Genomic DNA, 22,380 nt, shown 5'->3' with positions numbered 1-22,380 from the left:
CGAGCACGGTCTGCCCAACCGTTTGATATTTCAGCCCACTTCTAACTTGGAAAAAGCACTTTGCAGTACATTGGATATCTTTGATTGTCATTTTGGCTGTGCATGTTAGCCCCCATTAGCCCTATTTGATCCCAAGTCATTGTAAAACATCCATGTCTTGGGATACGTGCAGATTCATCTCCCTCACACACAAATGTTGTCGATGTTCATGCTCTGATTAAAAAGAAGTTATTCACCACTTACTCAGTACTTCGAGTTTTTTTTTTAATTTTTTTTTTACTCTTATTCAAGTAACTTTTTTGGAGGACTGCTTTTTACTGGAGTCCCATTCTCAAGTAACAGTACCCTTACTTGAGTACAATATTTGGCGACTCTGTGTGTGCGGACTTAACATTGAACATGAGTTTGAATGTGCTGCTACCTCTGAACACAGCCGCATGAGGGACTTCGTCCTTGCGCCATCATATTTATTTTTATTGAAACTTGATTTAACCGGGTCAAAGACCGGTTTAACCGGAACATCTCTTAAGCGATGATGAAGTTCAACAAGTCCAACTCAACTTTTTTTTTTTCAGTTGTTTATTTTCACCTCCCCTCTCAAAAAGATCCAAAAAGAAATCAGTTGAGTTGTTCCAATTCGAGGCCACATTAATGATGGACAAAGTTTTCAAATCAAATTCTTGCTGAATTTGCCTTAACTGGTTATTTTACAAAGATTAGATTTGATAAAGATTTGATTCATTATTTTGTAGACTGGCGGCACGGTGCGTGACCGGTTAGCACATCCGCCTCACAGTTCTGAGGAGCGGGGTTCGATCCTGTGTGGAGTTTGCATGTTCTCCCCGTGCCTTCCTGGGTTTTCTCCGGGTACTCATCCCAAAAAGATGCACAGTAGGTTAATTGAAAACTCTCAATTGTCCGTAGGTATGAATGTGACTGCGCATGGTTGCTTGTTATACAGTGGGTACGGAAAGTATTCAGATCCCCTTGAAATTGTCACTCTTTGTTATAGTACAGCCATTTGCTAAAATCATTGAAGTTCATTTTTTGTCTTCATTACTGTCTAACCCCAATTCCAATGAAGTTGGGGCGTTGCGATCAACAAATACAAACAGAATACAATGATTTGCAAATCACGTTCAACCTATATTTCATTGAATGCACCACAAAGACAAGATATTTCATGTTCAAACTGATACACTTGATTGTTTTTTTAGCAAATAATCTGGAACTTAGAATTTGATGGCTGCAACACGTTCCAAAAAAGCTGGGACAGACGGGGTCATGTTTACCACGGTGTTACATCACCTTTTCTTTGAACAACATTCAATAAACGTTTGGGAACTGAGGACACGAAATGTTGAAGCTTTGTCGGTGGAATTCTTTCCCATTCTTGACCACAGAACACTTTTCCACTTTGCATCAGTCCATCTTAGATGAGCTCGGGCCCAGAGAAGCCGGCGGCGTTTCTGGGTGTTGTTGATAAATGGCTTTTGCTTTGCATAGTAGAGTTTTAATTTGCACTTCCGGATCTAGCGCCGAGCTGTATTTACTGACATTGGTTTTCTGAAGTGTTCCTGAGCCCATGCGGTGATATCCTTTACACGGTCGGTTTTTGATGCAGTGCCGCCTGAGGGATCGAAGGTCACGGGCATTCAGTGTCGGTTTTGGGCCTCGCCGCTTCCATGCGGTGATTTCTCCAGATTCTCTGAACCTTTTGATGATATTCTGGACCGCAGATGATGAAATCCCTCAATTCCTTGCAATTGTACGTTGAGGAACATTGTCCTTAAACTGTTGGACTATCTTCTCACGCACTTGTTCACAAAGAGGTGAACCTCGCCCCATCTTTGCTTGTGAATGGCTGAGCAATGGAGGGAAGCAATCACGGCCCCCACCTGTTCCCAATGAGCCTGTTCACCTGTGGGATGTTCCAAACAGGTCTTTGATGAGCATTCCTCAGCGTTCTCCGTCTTTTTGCCACCTGTCTCATCTTTTTTTGAATGTGTTGCAGCCATCAAATTCTAAGTTCATGATTATTTGTTGATCAGTTTGAACACGAAAGATCTTGTCTTTGTATAGTATATTCAATGAAATATAGGTTGAACGTGATTGTATTCTGTTTTGATTTCTGTTTAACACAACGTCCCAACTTCATTGGAATTGGGGTTTTACACACAGCACCCCATGTTGACAAAAATAAACGCAATTGTTGACATTTTTGCGGAATTATTCCAAAAGAAAAACTGAAATATCACACAGCCATAAGTATTCAGACCCTTTGCTCAGTATTTAGTCGAGCTTTTGAGCTCATACAGCCCATGAGTCTTTTTGGGAACAATGAAAGTTTTTCCCACCTGGATTTGGGGATCCTCTGCCATTCCATTGCTCCTTGCAGATCCTTTCCAGTTCTGTCAGGTTGGACGGTGAACGTTGGCGGGCAGCCATTTTCAGGTCTCTCCAGAGATACTCAGTTGGGTTTCAGTCAGGGCTCTGGCCGGGCCATTCAAGAACAGTCATGCAGTCGTGCTAGAGCCACTCCTTCGTTATTTTAGCTGTGTGCTTAGGGTCGTTGTCTTTTTGGAAGGTGAAGCTTCTGCCCACTCTGAGGTCCTGAGCACTCCGGAGACGGTTTTCTTCCAGGCTATCCCTGTACTTGGCCGCATTCGTCTTCCCTTCGATTGCAACCGGTCGTCCTGTCCCTGCAGCTGAAAAACACGCCCACAGCATGACGCCGCCACCGCCACGCGTCACTGTTGGGACTGTAATGGACAGGTTGATGGTTTTCTCCACACATACCGCATATATCAATATGTAATGCGTGTAGTCGTGCTCAAAAATACTAAGGGAGAACAAAAATACAAACTTACATGGCCGTGTGAAACATACATGCAAATCAGTCGCCGTTTTGAACTCAAAATAGGCCATTTACAGAAATCGTATCGCTAGAGCTTCGGGTATGTTCGGGGAAGACTCGATATGCGTCATAAAAACCTCATTTTTAGCTAAACTATGGTTGAAAACTTGCTGGAAGTTGGGTGCATGTTATACATAACATGCAAACAATGGAAATATGAATTCTAACTGACCCCATGACCTCTTTCTCATCTGATCTTTCAACCCAATAGCGCCGGACAATACATGAAAGCTGTGGCTTTTGTTCTACTCGATGTAAACGAGTAGCGCGCCGTTGCCTTCGTGGTAACGACAATCTTGCCAACATGGCCGCCACGTACGTACTACGATCATAGCGATGTCCGGGAAGCCCAATGGAGGATGTGCGGGGTCACGTGACTTTTGGTCGTTTAAAGGTCACCGACGCTGAAATGCGATGACGCAAACAGCGCCCGATGCGATGATGTGTGGAATGTATCTAGCTGCCAGCGTTCAAGTCGTAAGAAACAGTTTAGGACGTCAGTGACGCCGCCCAGAAAAAAATAACTCATCGGATAGATACGATTTCCGTAATTGGCCTATTTTAAGTTCAAAACGGCGAATGATTGACATGTATGTTTCACACGGCCATGTAAGTTTGTATCTTTTTTCTCCCTTAGTAAGAACGACGATTTTAAAACTGCATTTTGGGTTGACTTCAGTTGTCTGACTAATATTTCAATTTACGTGTGATAAACATGCAAACAAAAAAAAGAGAAATGAGGGTGGGGCAAACCCTTTTTCACACCACTGGCCCAGCACCTTTGACCGCTTTGGTCCAGCGTCAGAGACCGAGAACACCCAGCGACAGCACGGAGCCGCAATGTACAGAATGTCAACTTTATTCAACACTTTAGGAGTTGACAGTAACTTCCAGGCAGGAAGGGCAAAGACGCAGGTCAACATGTAACACTACCCTCGCTAACCAGCCCCTTCCCCACAAGTCGGCTGCAATGCACATCGCAAAAACTCCTTTTTGTCACGGGCCACATCGCAGTAATGACTTGTCAGCTCATATCAATGAATTATCATATTTAATTACATTCGGTGTACACAACAAATTGATGAATAAACCCCTTTTGAAATCAGAAGCCAATAAAAACATGTTTTTCAACCATGACATTTCTTTTCAACCAAAAAAAAAAAAAAAATGCAATATCTCAACAAGATTACACTAGAACACAATCTGAAATGTTTCTTTGCTTTTGCAGGCCACATAAAATGCGGCCGGCCGGATCTCGCAGTGTTATGAGTGTAAATTCTCAACATGCATCCACAGGAGACCATTAAGAAGGTACACAGAACACAATCATTGAGCACTGCTTTGAGCACCAAAACACTTATGCGTCTTAACATGGTGGCGGTGAGAAAATCTTTTACCACAATCTCCACAGGCAAATGGTTTCTCACCCGTGTGTGTTCTTATGTGACCTTTTAACGTTCCCTTTTTAGTGAAACTTTGACCGCAAACTGAGCAAGAAAAAGGTTTCTCCCCAGTGTGTGTTCTTGTGTGACTTTCTAAGGTTCCCTTCTTCGAGAATCTTTGACCACAAACTGAGCAGGCAAAAGGTTTCTCCCCAGTGTGTGTTGTTGTGTGACTTTTCAAGTTTCCTTTCTGAGGGAATCTTTGGCCACAAAATGAACATGCAAATGGTTTATCCCCAGTGTGGGTTCTTGTGTGAATTTTTAAGGTTCCCTTCTCAGAGAATCTTTGACCACAAACTGAGCAAACAAATGGTTTCTCCCCAGTGTGCGTTCTCGTGTGAATTTTTAAGTTTCCATTCTCAGAGAATCTTTGACCACAAACTGAGCACGAAAACGGTTTCTCCCCAGTGTGTGTTCTCGAGTGTTTGTTTAGATTTCCCCTCTGAAAGAATCTTTGCCCGCAAACGGAGCATAAAAATGGTTTCTCACCAGTGTGAGTTCTTGTGTGTACTATTAAGTGTCCCTTTACAGAGAACTGTTTGCCACAAACTGAGCAGGCAAATGGTTTCTCCCCAGTGTGCGTTCTTGTGTGATTTTTTAAGGTTCCCTTCTCAGAGAATCTTTGGCCACAAACGGAGCAGGCAAATGGTTTCTCACCAGTGTGTTTTCTTGTGTGACTTTTTAAGGTTCCCTTCTCAGAAAATGTTTGGCCACAAACTGAGCAGGCAAATGGTTTCTCACCAGTGTGTGTTCTGTTGTGAATGTTCAAGTTTCCCTTCTGAGAGAATCTTTGGCCGCAAATTGAACAGGCAAAAGGTTTCTCACCAGTGTGCATTCGCATGTGTTGCTCCAAAGCACACTTATAAGCAAAGGTTTTGCCACACTGAGAACATTTCCAGTGTTTGTTGTCGGTGTGACCTTCAGACTGTTCCTCATCATCAGTTGCTGAAGAGTGTGACGTTGTGTCGTCACCATCTGATAGTGGAGCGAAGAGGCCGTCTGCTTGTGATCCTCCACAGTGGTCTTCCCCATCACCTTCGGTTGTCATGTGTTGACTTGAGCTGCTGCTGCTTGGAGGCTCCGCCCCTCTGCTCTCCTCACGTTGACCTTCATTTTCCTCTTCACTCTTCAAAGGCAAACCAGTCAATGTAACCTTGACAGTTTCCTCCTGCTCTTCCTCTTTATGGTGACGAAATTGCTCGTCATCCTCTTTGATGTGATGAACCTCTTCGTCCTCCTCTTCCTCTTTCATGTGAGCGGGCTCCGGCTGCTGCCGCTCAGGACCAAGGTTTTCCCTGACGTCTGCAAGACATGAGAAGACAAACCCGTGTCAAATCGTATTTCTTTAGGAATCGGTACTAAATTGCGTACCGATATACGTAAAACCAAACAGTACAATGTTTCAATAGCGGGGGTGAAAGAGTTGGCTCATTTCCATGGCGCACTTGAACGCAGCAACGCCACAAAAAGCGTGATGACTTCACTCAAGCCCGTTCACTCACTTTCACGACAAAGCAGCATCAATCCACGAAGCCGGGGACTTGCACTCGTGAGAGTCCGACATAGCACAATCCAGATCGAACAGATTCGTAATCCATATGATGGGAGATCAGTAGCGACCCGAAACCACGGCGGGGGCAGAAGAGTGGAGCCTTCCGACTGCAGCTCTGCTTGGAGTCGGGTCAAAGTTTGGCGCTTCCGGTCTTCAGCTCTGTGACGTAACACTCGTCAAACAGCCTGTTCATTCGGCGTTGTGTGCCATTGTTCCCGTCCTTGTATATTGTTGTCATATGATTGAGCGATTTCATGACGGTTTATTGTGTGGCAGTGGCAAGTTTTGTTTTTGTTTTTGGCTTTCCAAGATGGAAAAAGCAATACGTGACGAGTGGATGGGCAAAAGCAATCGACGGGGGGAAGAAGCCTTCCGAACTGTGCCGATCACGCGGAACCGCCGTGTTTTGAGAAAGACTTAGCAGAAAGCATCGGATACAGAGGTGGAGGCTGAAACCCACGCAGTACTTGTCAGTACTGTCGCCAACAGACACACGGCAAAGACTTTGTGCGCGGCGTGCTACAACGCTACTCGAGCGAGGGGCGCACGATATAGAGGAACAGCGCATCCTATGTAAAAGCTTGTGCCGTGTCACTGAAACCTGAATATACGTCGCAATGCTGTTTTTAAAAACTGACTAAGCGCTCTCCATGAACTTGTATTTTCTAATTGATTGATGAAACCTTATACAGCTAAGGTATTTTCGATGCCAACCTGGCTACCGACAGCAGAGTAAAACAAGCAAAACAGGAGCAAATACATATACAAATTGTACAATAAGATATAATAAGTGAAATATTACATAACAGTTCACATGATTTGCGCATGCGCAGTGGCACGTGTGGCTGGAGGAGCAGAGAAGGTGTGCTTGGTATTGCGAGTTTGTTCCGCTGTGTGCTAAGGTCAGGAATCCCTGGCATGAGGCTGATCCGATACACAGCTTGGGATTCGATTCAAAAGCACGATCTTTAAGGGTGGAACGATTCGATTCAGTTCAGTACGATTCTTTTTGGGGTTTTTGAACAATCGCACTGCTTGCTTCGTGCTGACGGAATTTTGGAACTTGAAATCGCGATTACTAGCTTAGCTCAACCGGCAATTGATGTGTTAGCTTGGGGACATACCTGGCTGTGTTTTCCTCACAGCTGTGTACCTGGCTGAGTTTATATATTTTTTTGGGGTGGTCGCACAGTGACGGTACCGACACCGGAACGTATAAGTGGACTGTTAGGGCTCGAGAAGAAGCCTTCGTTTGCGGAGGCGTTGTCCACGGGAACTGTGGAAATGTACGCGCCTCTACGTGTCGTTGTCGAGGGCAAGCTGGGAAAAAAAAATTGAATACATGAAACATTACAGAATCAGGATACAAAAACGTGACTATTTTTTGTTACAGTTACAAAATAAAAAAAATAATAAAAAAAGCTAATCAAATGACGGTTCCATTTCTTAAAAACTGGGATAACAGGATTCAAACTTGAATGGGGGGGAAGCCGTCATCGATTTGCGCCTTTGGACAGTCGCCCGAAAGCGGCCAGAAACTCAAATCAACGCGGCCCGGAAAATGAGACGACTCTCGCGGACGCGATTGAAAAATCAGAAAATAACCTTTGATCCGATGTCACGTGTGGACATTTGGCAGTCAAATGTCCTCATGATTTACAGGGACTTCGGGCCGAGAAGATTCGGGCCGGTTTGCGGCATCAAATCTCCAATCCTTATCCGATGCTGACAAACTCGGGCTCCTTTTCTTCGTGTCCCACTCCTCTATTCAATGATACATGATGTTGATGATGTTACCAAATGAAAACAATCGATTTTGCTGGGAGGACCACCAAAATCAAATGTTGCCATTGTTTTGCGCAAGATCATATTTCCTCTTTTCAGATGAGGTTGTCGGGAAATCCCTTTACCACCTCGTTTCGGCGTCCAAAATCACGTGTCCGTAGGATTCTGTGACGATTGACAACTACATTCTTCTTCTTGTTTTATTGTGACGTTTGAAGTCCTTCTGATGCTTTGCCTGCCCTCACTCGGTGTCGGTGTAGGACCAATAGCAGCCTTATTGCTAGGCAAAGAAGTAGTGTTGACAGAGATTCTTTTTGAATTCATGTTTTAAATCAGTGGCAGTGAAATAGGAATATTTCAGGGGACTTTTATTTTGAAATGCCACATCAGATTCGGCCCCTCCTTGAGCCGTCCCCTTATCGTGCTGGAGGGGCTTGTGTGTCCCAATGATCCGAGGAGCCAAGTTGTCTGGGGCTTTATGCAAACAGGTCCGAGGTGAGGGACCAGACAAAGGACAGCTCTAAAAACCCCTCTCATGACAAACAATTCAGGAAGACGTTTTCCCTTGCCCGGACTTGGGTCACCTCTGGAACCATGCCTGGAGGTGGGGCTCGAAGGCAGAGCCCGAAAGTGTAACGGGGGTCCCCCTTCCCATGGGCTCACCGCCTGTGGGAGGGGCCATCGGGGTCGGGTGCAGTGTGAGCCGGGCGGTGGCAGAAGGCGGGGACCTTGGCGATCCCATCCCCGGCTACAGAAGCTGGCTCTACGGACGTGGAACGTCACCTCTCTGACAGGGAAGGAGCCCGAGCTGGTGTGAGAGGTCGAGAAGTTCCCACTAGATATAGTCGGACTCGCCTCCACGCACGGCTTGAGCTCTAGTACCAGTCCTCTCGAGAGGCGTTGGACTCTCTTCCGCTGTGGAGTTGCCAACGGTGAGAGGCGCCGAGCAGGTGTGGATATACTTATTGCTCCCCGGCTGGGCGCCTGTACGTTGGGGTTCACCTCTGCGGACGAGAGGGTAGCCTCCCTCTGCCTTCGGGTGGAGGGACGGGTCCTGGCTGTTGTTTGTGCCTATGCACCAAACAGCAGTTCAGAGTACCCACCCTTTTTGGAGTCCTTGGAGGGGGTGCTGGAGAGCGCTCCTACTGGGGACTCCTTCGTTCTGCTGGGGGATTTCAATGCTCACGTGGGCAATGACAGTGAGACCTGGAAGGGCGTGATTGGGAGAAACGGCCCCCCCCGATCAGAACCCGAGCGGTGTTCTGTTATTGGACTTCTGTGCTCATCACGGATTGTCCATAACGAACACCATGTTCAAGTACAAGGATGCCCACACATGAACTTGGCACCAGGACACCCTAGGTCGCAGTTCGATGATCGACTTTGTGGTCGTGTCATCGGACTTGCGGCCGCATGTCTTGGACACTCGGGTGAAGAGAGGGGCGGAGCTGTCAACTGATCACCGCCTGGTGGTGAGTTGGCTCCGACGGTGGGGGATGCCGATCCGACGTGGCAGGCCCAAACGTATTGTGAGGGTCTACTGGGAACGTCTGGCAGAATCCCCTGTCAGAAGGAGTTTCAACTCCCACCTCCGACAGAACTTTGCTCATGTTCTGAGGCGGGCTCTCCTATCTCTGGGGTTGAGGTCACCGAGGTGGTGAAAAAGCTCATCGGTGGCAAGGCCCCAGGGGTGGATGAGATTCGCCCGGAGTTCCTAAAGGCTCTGGATGTTCTGATTGACACACCTCTGCAACATCGCGTGGACATCGGGGACAGTGCCTCTGGATTGTCAGACTGGGGTGGTGGTCGCCCTTTTTAAGAAGGGGGACCGGAGGCTGTGTTCCAACTACAGGGGGATCACACTCCTCAGGCTCCCTGGTAAGGTCTATTCAGGGGTGCTGGAGAGGAGGGTTCGTCGTGAAGTTGAATCTCAGATTCAGGAGGAGCAGTGCGGTTTTCGTCCTGGCCGTGGAACGGTGGACCAGCTCTGTACCCTCGGGAGGGTCCTCGAGGGTGGATGGGAGTTTGCCCAACATGTGTTTTGTGGACTTGGAGAAGGCGTTCGACCGTGTCCCTCGGGGAGTCCTGTGGGGTGTGCTTCGGGAGTATGGGGTACCGAACCCCCTGATACGGGCTGTTCAGTCCTTGTACGACCGGTGTCAGAGTTTGTTCTGCATTGCCGGCAGTAAGTCGGACTTGTTTCTGGTGAGGGTTGGTCTCCACCAAGGCTGCTCTTTGTCACCGATTCTGTTCATAACTTTCATCCATCCAACCATTTTCTGAGCCGCTTCTCCTCACTAGGGTCGCTGGCGTGCTGGAGCCTATCCCAGCGATCATCGGGCAGGAGGCGGGGTACACCCTGAACTGGTTCCCGGCCAATCGCAGGGCACATACAAACAAACAACCATTCACATCTACGGGCAATTTAGAGTCTTCAATTAATGCATGTTTTTGGGATGTGGGAGGAAACCGGAGTGCCCGGAGAAAACCCACCCAGGCACGGGGAGAACATGCAAACTCCACACAGGCGGGGCCGGGAATAGAACCCGGGTCCTCAGCTGTTCATAACTTTCATGGACAGAATTTCTAGGCGCAGCCGAGGCGTAGAGGGGGTCCGTTTTGGTGGCCACAGTATTGCATCTCTGCTTTTTGCAGAGCATGTGGTTCTGTTGGCAGCCGTGGCCCAATGGGTTAGATCGTCGCCTGCTACCGTGGGGGACCTAGGTTCAAGACCCCGACTGGACCACCCGCCAACATCCCCCAGACTCACGGCTGTGGTGTCCTTGAGCAAGACACTGATACCCAGAAATGCTCCCCGGGCGCTTCAGCTGCCCCCTGCTCCAGTGTGTTCCACTAACGTGTATGTGAAAGAACCGAAAGAATGAGATCCCGGATGCAAGCGGCCGGAAATGAGTTTCCTCCACAGGGTATCCGGACTCTCCCTTAGAGATAGGGTGAGAAGCTCGCTCATCCAGGAGGAGCTAAAAGTAGTCATCCCCCAGATGAGGTGGCTGGGGCATCAGATACGGATGCCTCCCGTACGTCTCCCCTGGTGAGGCCGGAAGGAGACCCCGTGGACGACCCAGGACACGGTGGAAAGACTACGTCTCTCGGCTGGCCTGGGAACGCATCGGGATCCCCCCGGAAGAGCTGGATGAAGTGGCTGGGGAGAGGGAAGTCTAGGCGTTCCCGCTAAAGCTACTGCCCCCACGACCCGACCTCGGATAAGCGGTAGAAAATGGATGGATGGATGGATGGACATCAGATTTGGGTGGGAGCACTTTTGTTGGATACCTGGGGTGGTGTAGTGTCCCCCAGAACTGGACTGGTGTTGCGATAACTGACCGTTTTTTTTTAATGAATTTTTGAAATCCGTGTTCATGTCGGTGAAATATACCAATTTCAGGGGACTTTTATTTTGAAATGCCACATCAGATTTGGATGGGACCTCTTTCGTTGGAGACCTGGGGAGGTGTAGTGTCCCCCAGAACTAGACCGGTGTTGCGATAGCTCAAAAATATTGAACAGATTTTTTCAATCAGAGGTAATGACAGCAAAATACGCAGTTTTCAGAGATTTTTATTTTGAAATACAATATCAGATCTTCATCAAACCTCTTTTCGTGGAGTCCTTGGTGGTCTGTCACACAGATCTGCACCAATGGGATTATGTTGGGGTGGCATTGGCTCAGTAGGTAGAACAGATTCGAATCCCTGCTACGACCGTCTGCCTGTCGAAGAGTCCTTGGGCAAGACTCTGAACCCTAATTTGCTGCCAGGCTCGCATGGTTTACGAACGTGCGTGTGAATGTGAGGCTTTGTCAAGCGCATTGGGCACTGTGATGATGTCGATAAAGCGCTATATAAGTGCAGTCCATTTACCATTTATTTGTCCTAAGATATCAAATAAAGTACTTTTTTTTTTTTTTTAATGTACCTCAAGATTCAAATGAACTTTGCTGGTTGCATTCCTAAACCGAAGAGCACTGACGTGCGTATAATTGGGAAGCTTTTATTTTGAAGGTGGCTTTCGCCGCCAGTTGGCGACCTCTTACCGTAATGCCTCGTACGAACAAAATCCGGGGCTGCTGATACCAGCCACGGATACATTTGGTCACACGTTTCCCAATTATTTACATTGATTTCAGGGCACAACATTTGGGCAACTCTTCGACATAAAAAGTGGCATAAAATCCTTCATCCTTTTCCAATTCTTAACAAACAAGGGGGCTCAGTTTATTCGTATGAAAACCATCTCTTTTGAGCATTTTTATTCACGACATAGTGCACATTATTGGATGTGAATAGGATATGAACGTCACACGGTGCCCGTTAAAAACACACACGAACATTGGTCAAATTAGAATGCATTTCCTCAACAAGTGAGAGAGAAGTGGACCGACCTGCTGTGCGTAACTCAACTCGAGGCTGCGTCTTGCAAACGGCGTCCAGTCGTTGAACTTGTGGCTCGTTCTCATCTTTTGGTACCCAAAATTCATCCTCGTACCGCGGCGTCCTCCTTGCACACATTTTCACACGACGATCACAACACTTGATCTCCGCTTGGTGATCACAAACGCCATCTCGTTGTGAGCGGTGAGCAAGCTAAGCTAAGCTAAGCTAAGCTAAGCTAAGCTAAACTAGGCCGAGAAGCTTCAACGTGCACCGAGACGAACTTTTCAACCGGACACGATGATTCGATCAATTATGTTTTCGTTCAGCGAAGTGGTGATAAACGTGATTCGACGAGAATTCAGCACGTTCGCTTCTAATTCGGGAAGATTTAGCGAAGTGCATAGAAGCGAGTGGAGCGGCCGTTTACGTAAAGAAAAAAGGGGAAAAAAAAAAGTGGCCGGAAACAACGTAACTGCAGCGGAAACCGTAAGTGCAATTAACTTTACAAAATAAAATTCACGTTAGAACACGTGACTCGACTTAATACAAAACCAAAAAAAGCAAATGTGAATATGCATAAAACACAAATCAACTGACCAAGAAAAAATAAACACGTTTAATCGTGTATGTTTGTGCAATACTTCTCCAACCCAAAATACTTGAATAATCGACTCAAATGCATGCATCTTCAGAATCAGAATCAGAATCATCTTTCTTTGCCAAGTATGTCCAAAAACACACAAGGAATTTGTCTCCGGTAGTTGGAGCCGCTCGAGTACGACAACAGACGGTCGATTGGCAGAGAACACTTTGGAGACACAAAGACATTGACAAAAACAAAAAACAGTCACCGAGCAGTAAAGGGTTGCTAGTTATCTGGTAATGCCGGGAAATTTTTATTTTGTTTTTTGGGACAATTGTGCAAAAAGATGCAGAGTCCTCTAGCACTTCGAGCAGTTCGAATGACTAATATCGCAATAGTCCGGTGCAATGACCGTTGTGCAAGGGGCGCTGAGACTTCAAGGAGTGGATGCGGTTTCAAGTGACGAGTAGTGCGATTATCTGGGACAATGTTGATTATGCAAATGTTGCAGATACTCCTCAATCGGTGTGCAAGTGGAGCAGATGCTACTCTGGCATGAGTGGTATACACGAGTAATACATCATTGGCCCCACAGAAATGTGACAACGAACTCAAGTCAAACAATTGCCAGCATGTTGTCATGGAATTGTAGGTCACGTGTTTAAGAAGTTGATCGCAAGAGGGAAGAAGCTGTCGGAATGTCTACTAGTTCTAGTTTGCATCGATCGGTAGCGCCTACCTGAGGGAAGGAGCCGGAAGAGCCGGTGACCGGGGTGCGGCGGGTCCGAGAGGATTTTGCACGCCCTTGTCTTAGTTCTGGCAGCGTGCAAGTCCTCACGGGTGGGTAGGGGGGTACCGACGATCCTTTCGGCAGTTTTGATTGTCCGTCAAAGTCGGCGTTTGTCCTTTTTTGTAGCAGCGCCAAACCAGACTGTGACGGAAGAGCACTGTTGCAAAAATACTTACAGCAATGCATGCGGTTTGTCCAATGCTTTCGTATACACCCTGAACCCTGAACCGGTTGCCAGCCAATTGCAGGGCACGCATAAACAAACAACCATTCACACACTCACAGTCACACCTACGGGCAATTTAGAGTCTCCAATTCATGCATGTTTTTGGGATGCGGGAGGAAAGCGGAGTGCCCGGAGAAAAGCCACGCAGGCACGGGGAGAACATGCAAACTCCACACAGGCGGGGCCGGGGATCGAACCCGGGTCCTCAGAACTGGTCCAGGGATATCCTGGATGAAAACCTTCTCCAGAGTGCTCAGGACCTCAGACTTAAGGTCTGGTGATTGACTTGGCCAGTCTCAGACCTTCCGAAGTCCTTTGTTGTGTCGGCAGTGTGTTTTGGGTCATTGTCTTGTTGCGTGGTGAAGCGTCTCCCAATTAGTTTGGATCCATTTTTTGGTAAACTGCCAGACTATCTTGGTTTCGTAGACCTCAGAATTCATTCTGGCGCTACTATCCTGAGTTTTATCAATCGAGACAAGTGAGCCCGTTCCAGAAGAAGCCACGCAAGCCCAAGCCATGACATGACCGAGAGCCAAAGTCAGCCGAGTACAGCGCTACCTCGACGTACCAGTGCCCCAGCTGAGCAGTTTTTGTATGTGGGCCTTATTGCTTAGGACAGTGTTCGCTTTGTGTTGCCAGCGTTTTGTTTTTGGAGGGTTTCAAATGGATCGAAGGAGTTTCAATTCTTCTCAATGGGGAAAATGGATTTGATATGCAAGGAAATTGAGTTACTCTCACCGTTTGAAGAGGTGCATTTTATTTTAGATCACAATAACACTTTCGGTTTTTTTTGTAGCAAAAGTCAGTTTCTTCAGTCTATTTCAATCAATCGTTCACTTATTTGACAGTCACATCACTAAAACATTGCACAATACATACATTGCTGAGAGGAAATATGGGTCTTCATTTCAAGTTGAGTTTTATGTAATATTTGTTCAAGAAAGTGAAACGATCAGTTATTTCCAATAAAAATACATTTTGGAGAAATTGGTAAATTACTAATTTTACCAATAGTTCAGTTCCCACTCAGTGACGGTGCGAATGCGACTGTGAATGGTTGTCCGTGTCTATATGTGCCCTGCGACTGACTGGCGACCGGTTCAGGGTGTCGTCAGCTGGGATAGGTTCCAGCGCCCCGCGCCCCGCGCCCCTAGCCGGGATAAGTGGTGTTGAAAATGGATGGATGGCTAATGTTCACATGCTTTTGCTCACTTGAAAAGCGGGTGGCTTCAAACAAAAGGCGCTCCGTCCCGAGTTGTTCAAGACATCGACTTGTAAATACCATCAAATGAAAGCTTGAATTCTCAACTTTTTTTCTCATGTTCATCTTTTGATCTGAAACCCAAATGTCTTCAGCATGCAACAAAAACAAAGGAATGGAACTTGCCATTCGAGTACTTTGGGAGGGGACTCTATATGCCCTGTCATTGTAATCTCACAAACTGAGAAGGAAAAAGGTTTCTCACCACTGTGGGTTCTCGTTTTTTTTTTAATTTCCCTTTACAGAAAATCTTTGAGCACAATCTGAGGAGGAAAAAGGTTTCTCGCCAGCGTGTGCACTTGTGTGTCTTTTTAAGTGTCCCTCTACAGAGAAGCTTGGACCGAAAACTGAGCAGGGAAACGTTTTCTTTCCAGTCTGTGTTCTTGTGTGTATTTTTACATTTCCTTTTACAGAGAAGCTTTGACCACAGTCTGAGCCGGAAAGGGATTTCTCGCCAGTGTGTGTTTTTGTGTGTCTTTTTAAGTGTCCCTTTACAGAAAAACTTTGACCAAAAACTGAGCGGGAAAAAGGTTTCTCTCCAGTGTGTGTTTTTGTGTGTCTTTTTAAGTGTCCCTTTAGAGAGAAGCCTTGAGCACAATCTGAGCAGGAAAACGGTTTCTCTCCAGTGTGGGTTTTTGTGCATATTTTTAAGGTTCCCTGTCCAGAGAATACTTTGCCACAAATTGAACAGGCAAATGGCTTCTTTCCAGTGTCTATTCTCATGTGTCGTTTCAAATTGCTCTTATAAACACAAGTTCTCCCACACTGAGAACATGTCCATCCTTTGTTGTCAGTGCAATATGTCATATCATCTTCAGACTGTTTTTCATCACCATCATAGTCAGAAGAGTGTGCTGTTGTGCCGTGACTATCTGACAGTGGAGCTAAGAGGCCGTCTGCTGGTGATCCTCCACAGTGGTCTTCTCCATCGCCTTCTGTTGTCATGTGTTGACTTGAGCTGCTGCTGCTGCTAAGAGGCTGCGCTCCTCTGCTCTCCTCAGTTTGACCTTCATATTCAATCTTCAAAGGGACATCAGTCGATGGAAACTTTGCGATATCGTCCTCTTCTTCCTGTTTGATGTGGGGGCACTCCTCTTTTTTCATCGAAATGGGCTCCAATTCCTCTTCCGCTTTGATTTGGGGGACCTCCTCTTCTCCCACTTCCTCTTTAATGTGAGGGGGCTCTGGGTCCTTCCGCTCAGGGCGAAGATCTTCAGCGATGTCTGCAAGACACAAGAAGACAAACGCACATGGTTTGTTAAATCTTTTCTCATGTTACTTTAATTTTGTGTATTTTGATTTATATTGAAGGTTAATGTGAAAGCCTGATGAGTTTGAAATATTGGAAATATTAAAATTAAGCAAGTCAACAACAACAATAAAATGTGACAAAGTGTTAAGTAATAATGTGGATAAAAACAAGTATAAATAATGGTAATAGTGGACCCCTGCATACTCAAGGTTTGGAATTTTCACTTTTTAAATTTTTTAACGTGTGACAGTGGCCTCTTGTAAACATAATTTCGGCAGTCGTGGCCAAGAGGTTGAGCTTGTCCACTACTGTAATAAGTCAAATGCAGAGGCACAATTGCACATATCTTCACAATAAATAAAGATGATTCTGATTCTGAGAATGGATTTTTTGCGAATGTATTCCTTTCCGACTTAATTCAGGCTACCGCCAATTCCAGAGATTCTTGATCCCATTACCCTTATCAAGCTTTTTTACGTCAGTCTCGCCGTCCTCCCTCTGAACTATGTCCCTCCATGACACCGACATACTGCAAACTTATTGTCAAAACTTGATTGCAAACAATTAATTTCAATATTTAGAAAGATCACACCGATAAAATTTGGGGGGCACAAGACAGTGCAAATGCAAATGCAGAGGGTTGCGTCAGGAAGGGCATCAGTCTTAAAACTTTGCCAAACAAATATGAGCGTTCATCCAAAGAATTCCATACCGGATCGGTCGTGGCCCGGGTTAACGACGTCCGCCACCGGCGCCGTCAACCTGCGGGGCGCCGTTGGAAATTCAGCTACTGTGGGTCGAAGAAGAAGAGGTGGAAAGCGGGTTCTTCGGCAAAAAGAGAAGAGGAAAGCACAGTGCGTAGAACTGAATGCGGGGACTTTGAATGTTGGGACTATGACAGGAAAATCTCACGAGTTGGTTGACATGATCATTAGGAGAAAGGTCGATATATTGTGTGTCCAGGAGACCAGGTGGAAAGGCAGTAAGGCTAGAAGTTTAGGGGCAGGGTTGAAATGATTTGACCACGGTGTAGATGGGAAGAGAAATGGAGTCGGGGTTATTTTAAAAGAAGAGTTGGCCAAGAATGTCTTGGAGGTGAAAAGAGTATCAGATCGAGTGATGAGGCTGAAATTTGAAATTGAGGGTGTTATGTGTAATGTGATTAGTGGCTATGCCCCACAGGTAGGATGTGACCTAGAGGTGAAAGAGAAATTCTGGAAGGAGCACGACGAAGTAGTTCTGACCACCCCGGACAGAGAGAGAGTCGTAATTGGTGCAGATTGTAATGGACATGTTGGTGAAGGAAATAGGGGTGATGAAGAAGTGATGGGTAAGTACGGCATCCAGGAAAGGAACTTGGAGGGACAGATGGTGGTAGACTTTGCAAAAAGGATGCAAATGGCTGAAGTGAACACTTTTTTCCAGAAGAGGCAGGAACAATGGGTGACCTACAAGAACGGAGGTAGAAGCACGCAGGTGGATTACATCTTGTGCAGACGATGTCATCTGAAGGAGGTTACCGACTGTAAGGTAGTGGTAGGGGAGAGTGTGGCTAGACAGCATAGGATGGTGGTGTGTAAGATGACTCTGGTGGTGGGGAGGAAGATGAGGAAGACAAAGGCAGAGCAGAGAACCATGTGGTGGAAGCTGAGACAGGACAAGCGTTGTGCAGACGGTGGACGGGTGGAGCTTTCAGAAGACTGGACCACTGCAGCCAAGGTGATCCGAGAGGCAGGCATGAGAGTACTTGGTGTATCTTCTGGCAGGAAAGGAGAGAAGGAGACTTGGTGGTGGAACCTCACAGTACAGGAAATCCTACAAGGAAAAAGGTTAGCTAAGCAGAAGTGGGACACTGAGAGGACCGAGGAGAGGCGAAAGGAATACATTGGGATGCGACACAGGGCAAAGGTAGAGGTGGCAAAGGCCAAACAAGAAGCATATGATGACATGTATGGCAGGTTGGACCCTAAAGAAGGAGAAAAAGATCTATACAGGCTGGCCAGACAGAGGGCTAGAGATGGCAAGGATGTGCAGCAGGTTAGGGTGATTAAGGATAGAGATGGAAATATGTTGACTGGTGCCAGGAGTGTGCTAGATAGATGGAAAGAATATTTCGAGGAGTTGATGAATGAGGAAAATGAGAAAGAAGGGAGAGTAGAAGAGGCAAGTGTGGTGGACCAGGAAGTGCCAATGATTAGTAAGGGGGAAGTTAGGTGGCTGTGGAGTTTTTGACCAGCTTGTTCAATAGAATTCTAGCGCGTGAGAAGATGCCTGAGGAATGGAGGAAAAGTGTGTTGGTGCCCATTTTTAAGAACAAGGGTGATGTGCAGAGCTGTGGGAACTATAGAGGAATAAAGTTGATGAGCCACACAATGAAGTTATGGGAAAGAGTAGTGGAGGCTAGACTCAGGACAGAAGGGAATATTTGCGAGGAGTATGGTTTCATGCCTAGAAAGAGTACCACAGATGCATTATTTGCCTTGAGGATGTTGATGGAAAAGTACAGAGAAGGTCAGAAGGAGCTACATTGTGTCTTTGTGGATCGAGAGAAAGCCTATGACAGAGTACCCAGAGAGGAACTGTGGTACTGCATGCGGAAGTCTGGAGTGGCAGAGAAGTATGTTAGAATAATACAGGACATGTACGAGGGCAGCAGGACAGCGGCGAGGTGTGCTGTCGGTGTGACAGAAGAATTTAAGGTGGACGTGGGACTGCATCAGGGATCAGCCCTGAGCCCCTTCCTTTTTGCAGTGGTGATGGATAGGCTGACAGATGAGATTAGACTGGAATCCCCGTGGACCATGATGTTCGCAGATGACATTGTGATCTGCAGTGAAAGCAGGGAGCAGCTGGAGGAACAGTTAGAAAGATGGAGGCATGCACTGGAAAGAAGAGGAATGAAGATTAGCCGAAGTAAGACAGAATCTATGTGCATGAATGAGAGGAGTGGTGGGGGAAGAGTGAGGCTACAGGGAGAAGATATAGCAAGGGTGGAGGACTTGAAATACTTGGGGTCAACCGTCCAGAGCAATGGGGAGTGTGGTCAGGAAGTGAAGAAACGGGTCCAAGCGGGTTGGAACGGGTGGAGGAAGGTGTCGGGTGTGTTATGTGACAGAAGAGTCTCTGCTAGGATGAAGGGCAAAGTTTAGAAAACATGCATGAATTGGAGACTCTAAATTGCCCGTAGGTGTGAATGTGAGTGCGAACGGTTGTGTGTTTGGATGTGCCCTGCGATTGGCTGGCAACCGGTTCAGGGCGTACCCCGCCTCCTGCCCGATGATAGCTGGGATGGGCTCCGGCACGCCCGCGACCCTCGTGAGGAGAAGCGACTCAGAAAATGGATGGATGGGATATATACCACACACTACTTCTATGATTTTTATGCCAAATGTCTGGATATGTCGTTGACTGTTAAATTGAGATGCTCACTCACACCAAGTCGAGCCCTGACTTAAACCCAATTGAGCATCTCTGGAGAGACCTGAAAATGGCGGTCCACCAACGTTCACCATCCAACCTGACAGAACTGGAGAGGATCTGCAAGGGGGAATGGCAGAGGATCCCCAAATCCAGGTGTGAAAAACTTGTTGCATCATTCCCAAAAAGACTCATGGCTGGATTAGCTCCAAAGGGTGCTTCTACTAGATACTGAGCAAAGGCAAAATTGCCTGCGTGGCTTTCCTCCGGGCCCTCCGGTTTCCTCCCACATCCCAAAAACATGCGTGGTAGGTTGATTGAAGACTCTAAATTGCCCGTAGGTGTAAATGTGAGTGCAAATGGTTGGTTGTTTATACAAGGCCAATTCCAATGGAACGTTGTGTTCAACATAAATGCAAACAGAATAGAATGATTTGCAAATCATGTTCAACCTATATTGATTTGAATACACTACAAAGACAAGATATTTCATGTTCAAACTGATCAACAGTTATTAATATTGATTTGAGAAAAGAATCATTAACTTGGAATTTTATGGTTGCAACACGTTCCCAAAAAGCTGGGACAGGGTCATGTTTACCACGGTCTTACATCACCTTTTCTTTCAACAACATTCAATAAACGTTTGGGAACTGAGGACACGAAATGTTGAAGCTTTGTCGGTGGAATTCTTTCCCATTCTTGCTTGATGTACAGCCACGCTGTTGTAAGACGTGCAGAATGTGCTTTGGCATTGTCTTGCTGAAAATAAGCAGGGGCGTCCATGAAAAAGACGTTGCTTGGACGGCAGCATATGCTTCTCCAAAACCTGTATGTACCTTTCAGCATTAATGGTGCCTTCACAGATGTGTAAGTTACTCAGGCCATTGCCACTAACACAGCCCCATACCATCACAGACGCTGGCTTTTGAACTTTGCGTCCATAACAGTCCGGATGGTTCTTTTCCTCTTTGGCCCGGAGGACACGACGTCCACAATTTCCAATGTGGACTCGTCGGACCACAGAAGACCTTTCCACTTTGAGTCAGTCCATCTTAGATGAGCTCGGGCGCAGGGAAGCCGGTGGCATTTCTGGGTGGTGTTGATAAATGGCTTTTGCTTTGCATAGTAGAGTTTTAAGTTGCACTAACGGCTGTAGCGCCGAACTGTATTTACTGACATTGGTTTTCTGAAGTGTTCCTGAGGTTCCTGTGGTGATATCCTTTACACATTGATGTCGGTTTTTGACGCCGTCCTGAAACTGTTGGACTATTTTCTCACGCACTTGTTCGCAAAGAGGTGAACCTCGCCCCATCTTTGCTTGTGAATGACTGAGCAATTCAGGGAGGCTCCTTTTCTACCCAATCACGGCACCCACCTGTTCCCAATTAGCCTGTTCACCTGTGGGACCTGCTTAATGGATAAATCAAAGGACTGGACGAGACCAGTCATTTTAGAACATTTTCGAACACAGCACTTTTTACATCTACTAATATAGTAGTAATATAACAAAGTATCCGTACTCTTAAGTAAAAGAATAGTTACTCCTTCCACTGTGAGTCAATATTTGAAGTGACTTTTTACTCATCGAGTTAGTGCTCAAGTCGCATTTTCTCAAAGTACTTTTTGACTCTCACGTCAGTAATCATTTGGGTCACTACTTGTTACTTACTCAGTAATGTTACTCTTACTTGAGTCAATATTTGGACTCTACCCTCTTCTGGTTGAAGAGCTTCAGCAAGGGTTAGCTTTTCCCCCCTGTTTGAGTTGCTGAAACAGTTCTTGAACGACGTGTCCAACGCATCAAAGTCCACATCCGGTCCGGAGTCCGCATACCGTAATCATTAGGGGGGACACCATGTGATCCGCATCGTACACATTGCCGAATGGTTCCGTTGTTATATGAAATACAATATCATACAGTGGCTGTAATTAAACACGCGAATACTGTTGAAAAGGGGAAAGCACGAGTGAACAAACCTGCTCTGTGTCGCACAACAGCTCGAGGCTCCATCTTGCTAACAGCATCCAGCACTTCGCGTTGAAGCTTGTTCTTGTCGTCTTCTGGCCCACAAAGCTCTCCCGAGCACTCCGCCGTCTTTCTTGCTCACGCGCTTAACACAACTTTGCGATGTGTTGTGGATCGCAAACGCGTCTCTTTGTTGGCGGCTAGCAAGCTAAGCTAAGCTAGGCTAAGCTAGGCCGAGAAACTCCAACGGGACGCGATGACTCATCCTCGTTTCGTCGATCAGGAACTTTCCTTTCCTATCCGAGCGACATGACCCGGAAGTACTTGGAGGAGAGCTCGTCCGAATGACGCAAATGCTTTGGAAAGGTGCCTCGGTGCGACCCGTCAGGCCCTTGAGCAAATGTTTCTCCGGACCGACCTTTACGAAGGGAACCGATGTTTTTCAACCCATAACCCTTTCACGTCAGAAATATTTCAAGCCATCCTCCAATCACTTGCAATGTTTACATTCGACAATATTATCAGCATCTACTACAAGGAATTCGGGGCTGCATTTTACGCGTGGACACGCAGACTTTCACTTGTACAAGCAGAGATAAAGTTCGAGCTATGCTGGTAGACGGTCTTTAAAATTGTTTCAAGGCAAACTTGCCCAACGAATGAAATGGTAATATGTGGTATCATATATATATATATAATTTTAATTATTTAAAAATGTTCATATTTGAACTCTTTCACCACTCAAATGTAAGTTTGGATAAAAACATCTGCCATACGACAGAACAGGAAAGA

General features: G+C 46.4%; 2 protein-coding genes across 5 annotated transcripts; both read right to left on the bottom strand.

Moving 5' to 3' along the window:
* Positions 1–3,760: 3,760 nt before the first annotated feature.
* Positions 3,761–13,406, bottom strand: LOC133473706 (gastrula zinc finger protein XlCGF57.1-like). Its single transcript, XM_061765324.1, has 2 exons — positions 12,099–13,406; positions 3,761–5,661 (listed from the first exon to the last, which is right to left on the bottom strand). Exons 1-2 carry the CDS (start codon positions 12,223–12,225, stop codon positions 4,244–4,246), a joined length of 1,545 nt encoding a protein of 514 aa, XP_061621308.1. The 5' UTR covers positions 12,226–13,406; the 3' UTR covers positions 3,761–4,243.
* Positions 13,407–13,418: 12 nt separating this feature from the next.
* On the bottom strand, positions 13,419–22,163 carry LOC133473712 (gastrula zinc finger protein xLCGF3.1-like). 4 transcript variants are annotated; one of them, XM_061765333.1, is made up of 3 exons: positions 21,600–22,163; positions 16,915–16,992; positions 13,419–16,173 (listed from the first exon to the last, which is right to left on the bottom strand). In XM_061765333.1, exons 1-3 carry the CDS (start codon positions 21,631–21,633, stop codon positions 15,179–15,181), a joined length of 1,107 nt encoding a protein of 368 aa, XP_061621317.1. In that variant the 5' UTR covers positions 21,634–22,163; the 3' UTR covers positions 13,419–15,178. The 4 variants fall into 4 exon arrangements, 2 of the variants coding, with proteins under 2 accessions (XP_061621317.1, XP_061621318.1); XR_009787201.1 differs by lacking the exons at positions 16,915–16,992; positions 21,600–22,163 and adding an exon at positions 21,292–21,589; XR_009787202.1 differs by lacking the exons at positions 16,915–16,992; positions 21,600–22,163 and adding an exon at positions 21,311–21,589.
* Positions 22,164–22,380: the final 217 nt, after the last annotated feature.

This window comes from Phyllopteryx taeniolatus, unplaced genomic scaffold, assembly GCF_024500385.1.
Source record: "Phyllopteryx taeniolatus isolate TA_2022b unplaced genomic scaffold, UOR_Ptae_1.2 contig_36, whole genome shotgun sequence".
In the NCBI taxonomy this organism is placed as follows: domain Eukaryota; kingdom Metazoa; phylum Chordata; class Actinopteri; order Syngnathiformes; family Syngnathidae; genus Phyllopteryx; species Phyllopteryx taeniolatus.
The sequence above is the reverse complement of the archived record's forward strand: the minus strand, read 5'-3'. Positions and strand labels throughout refer to the sequence as shown.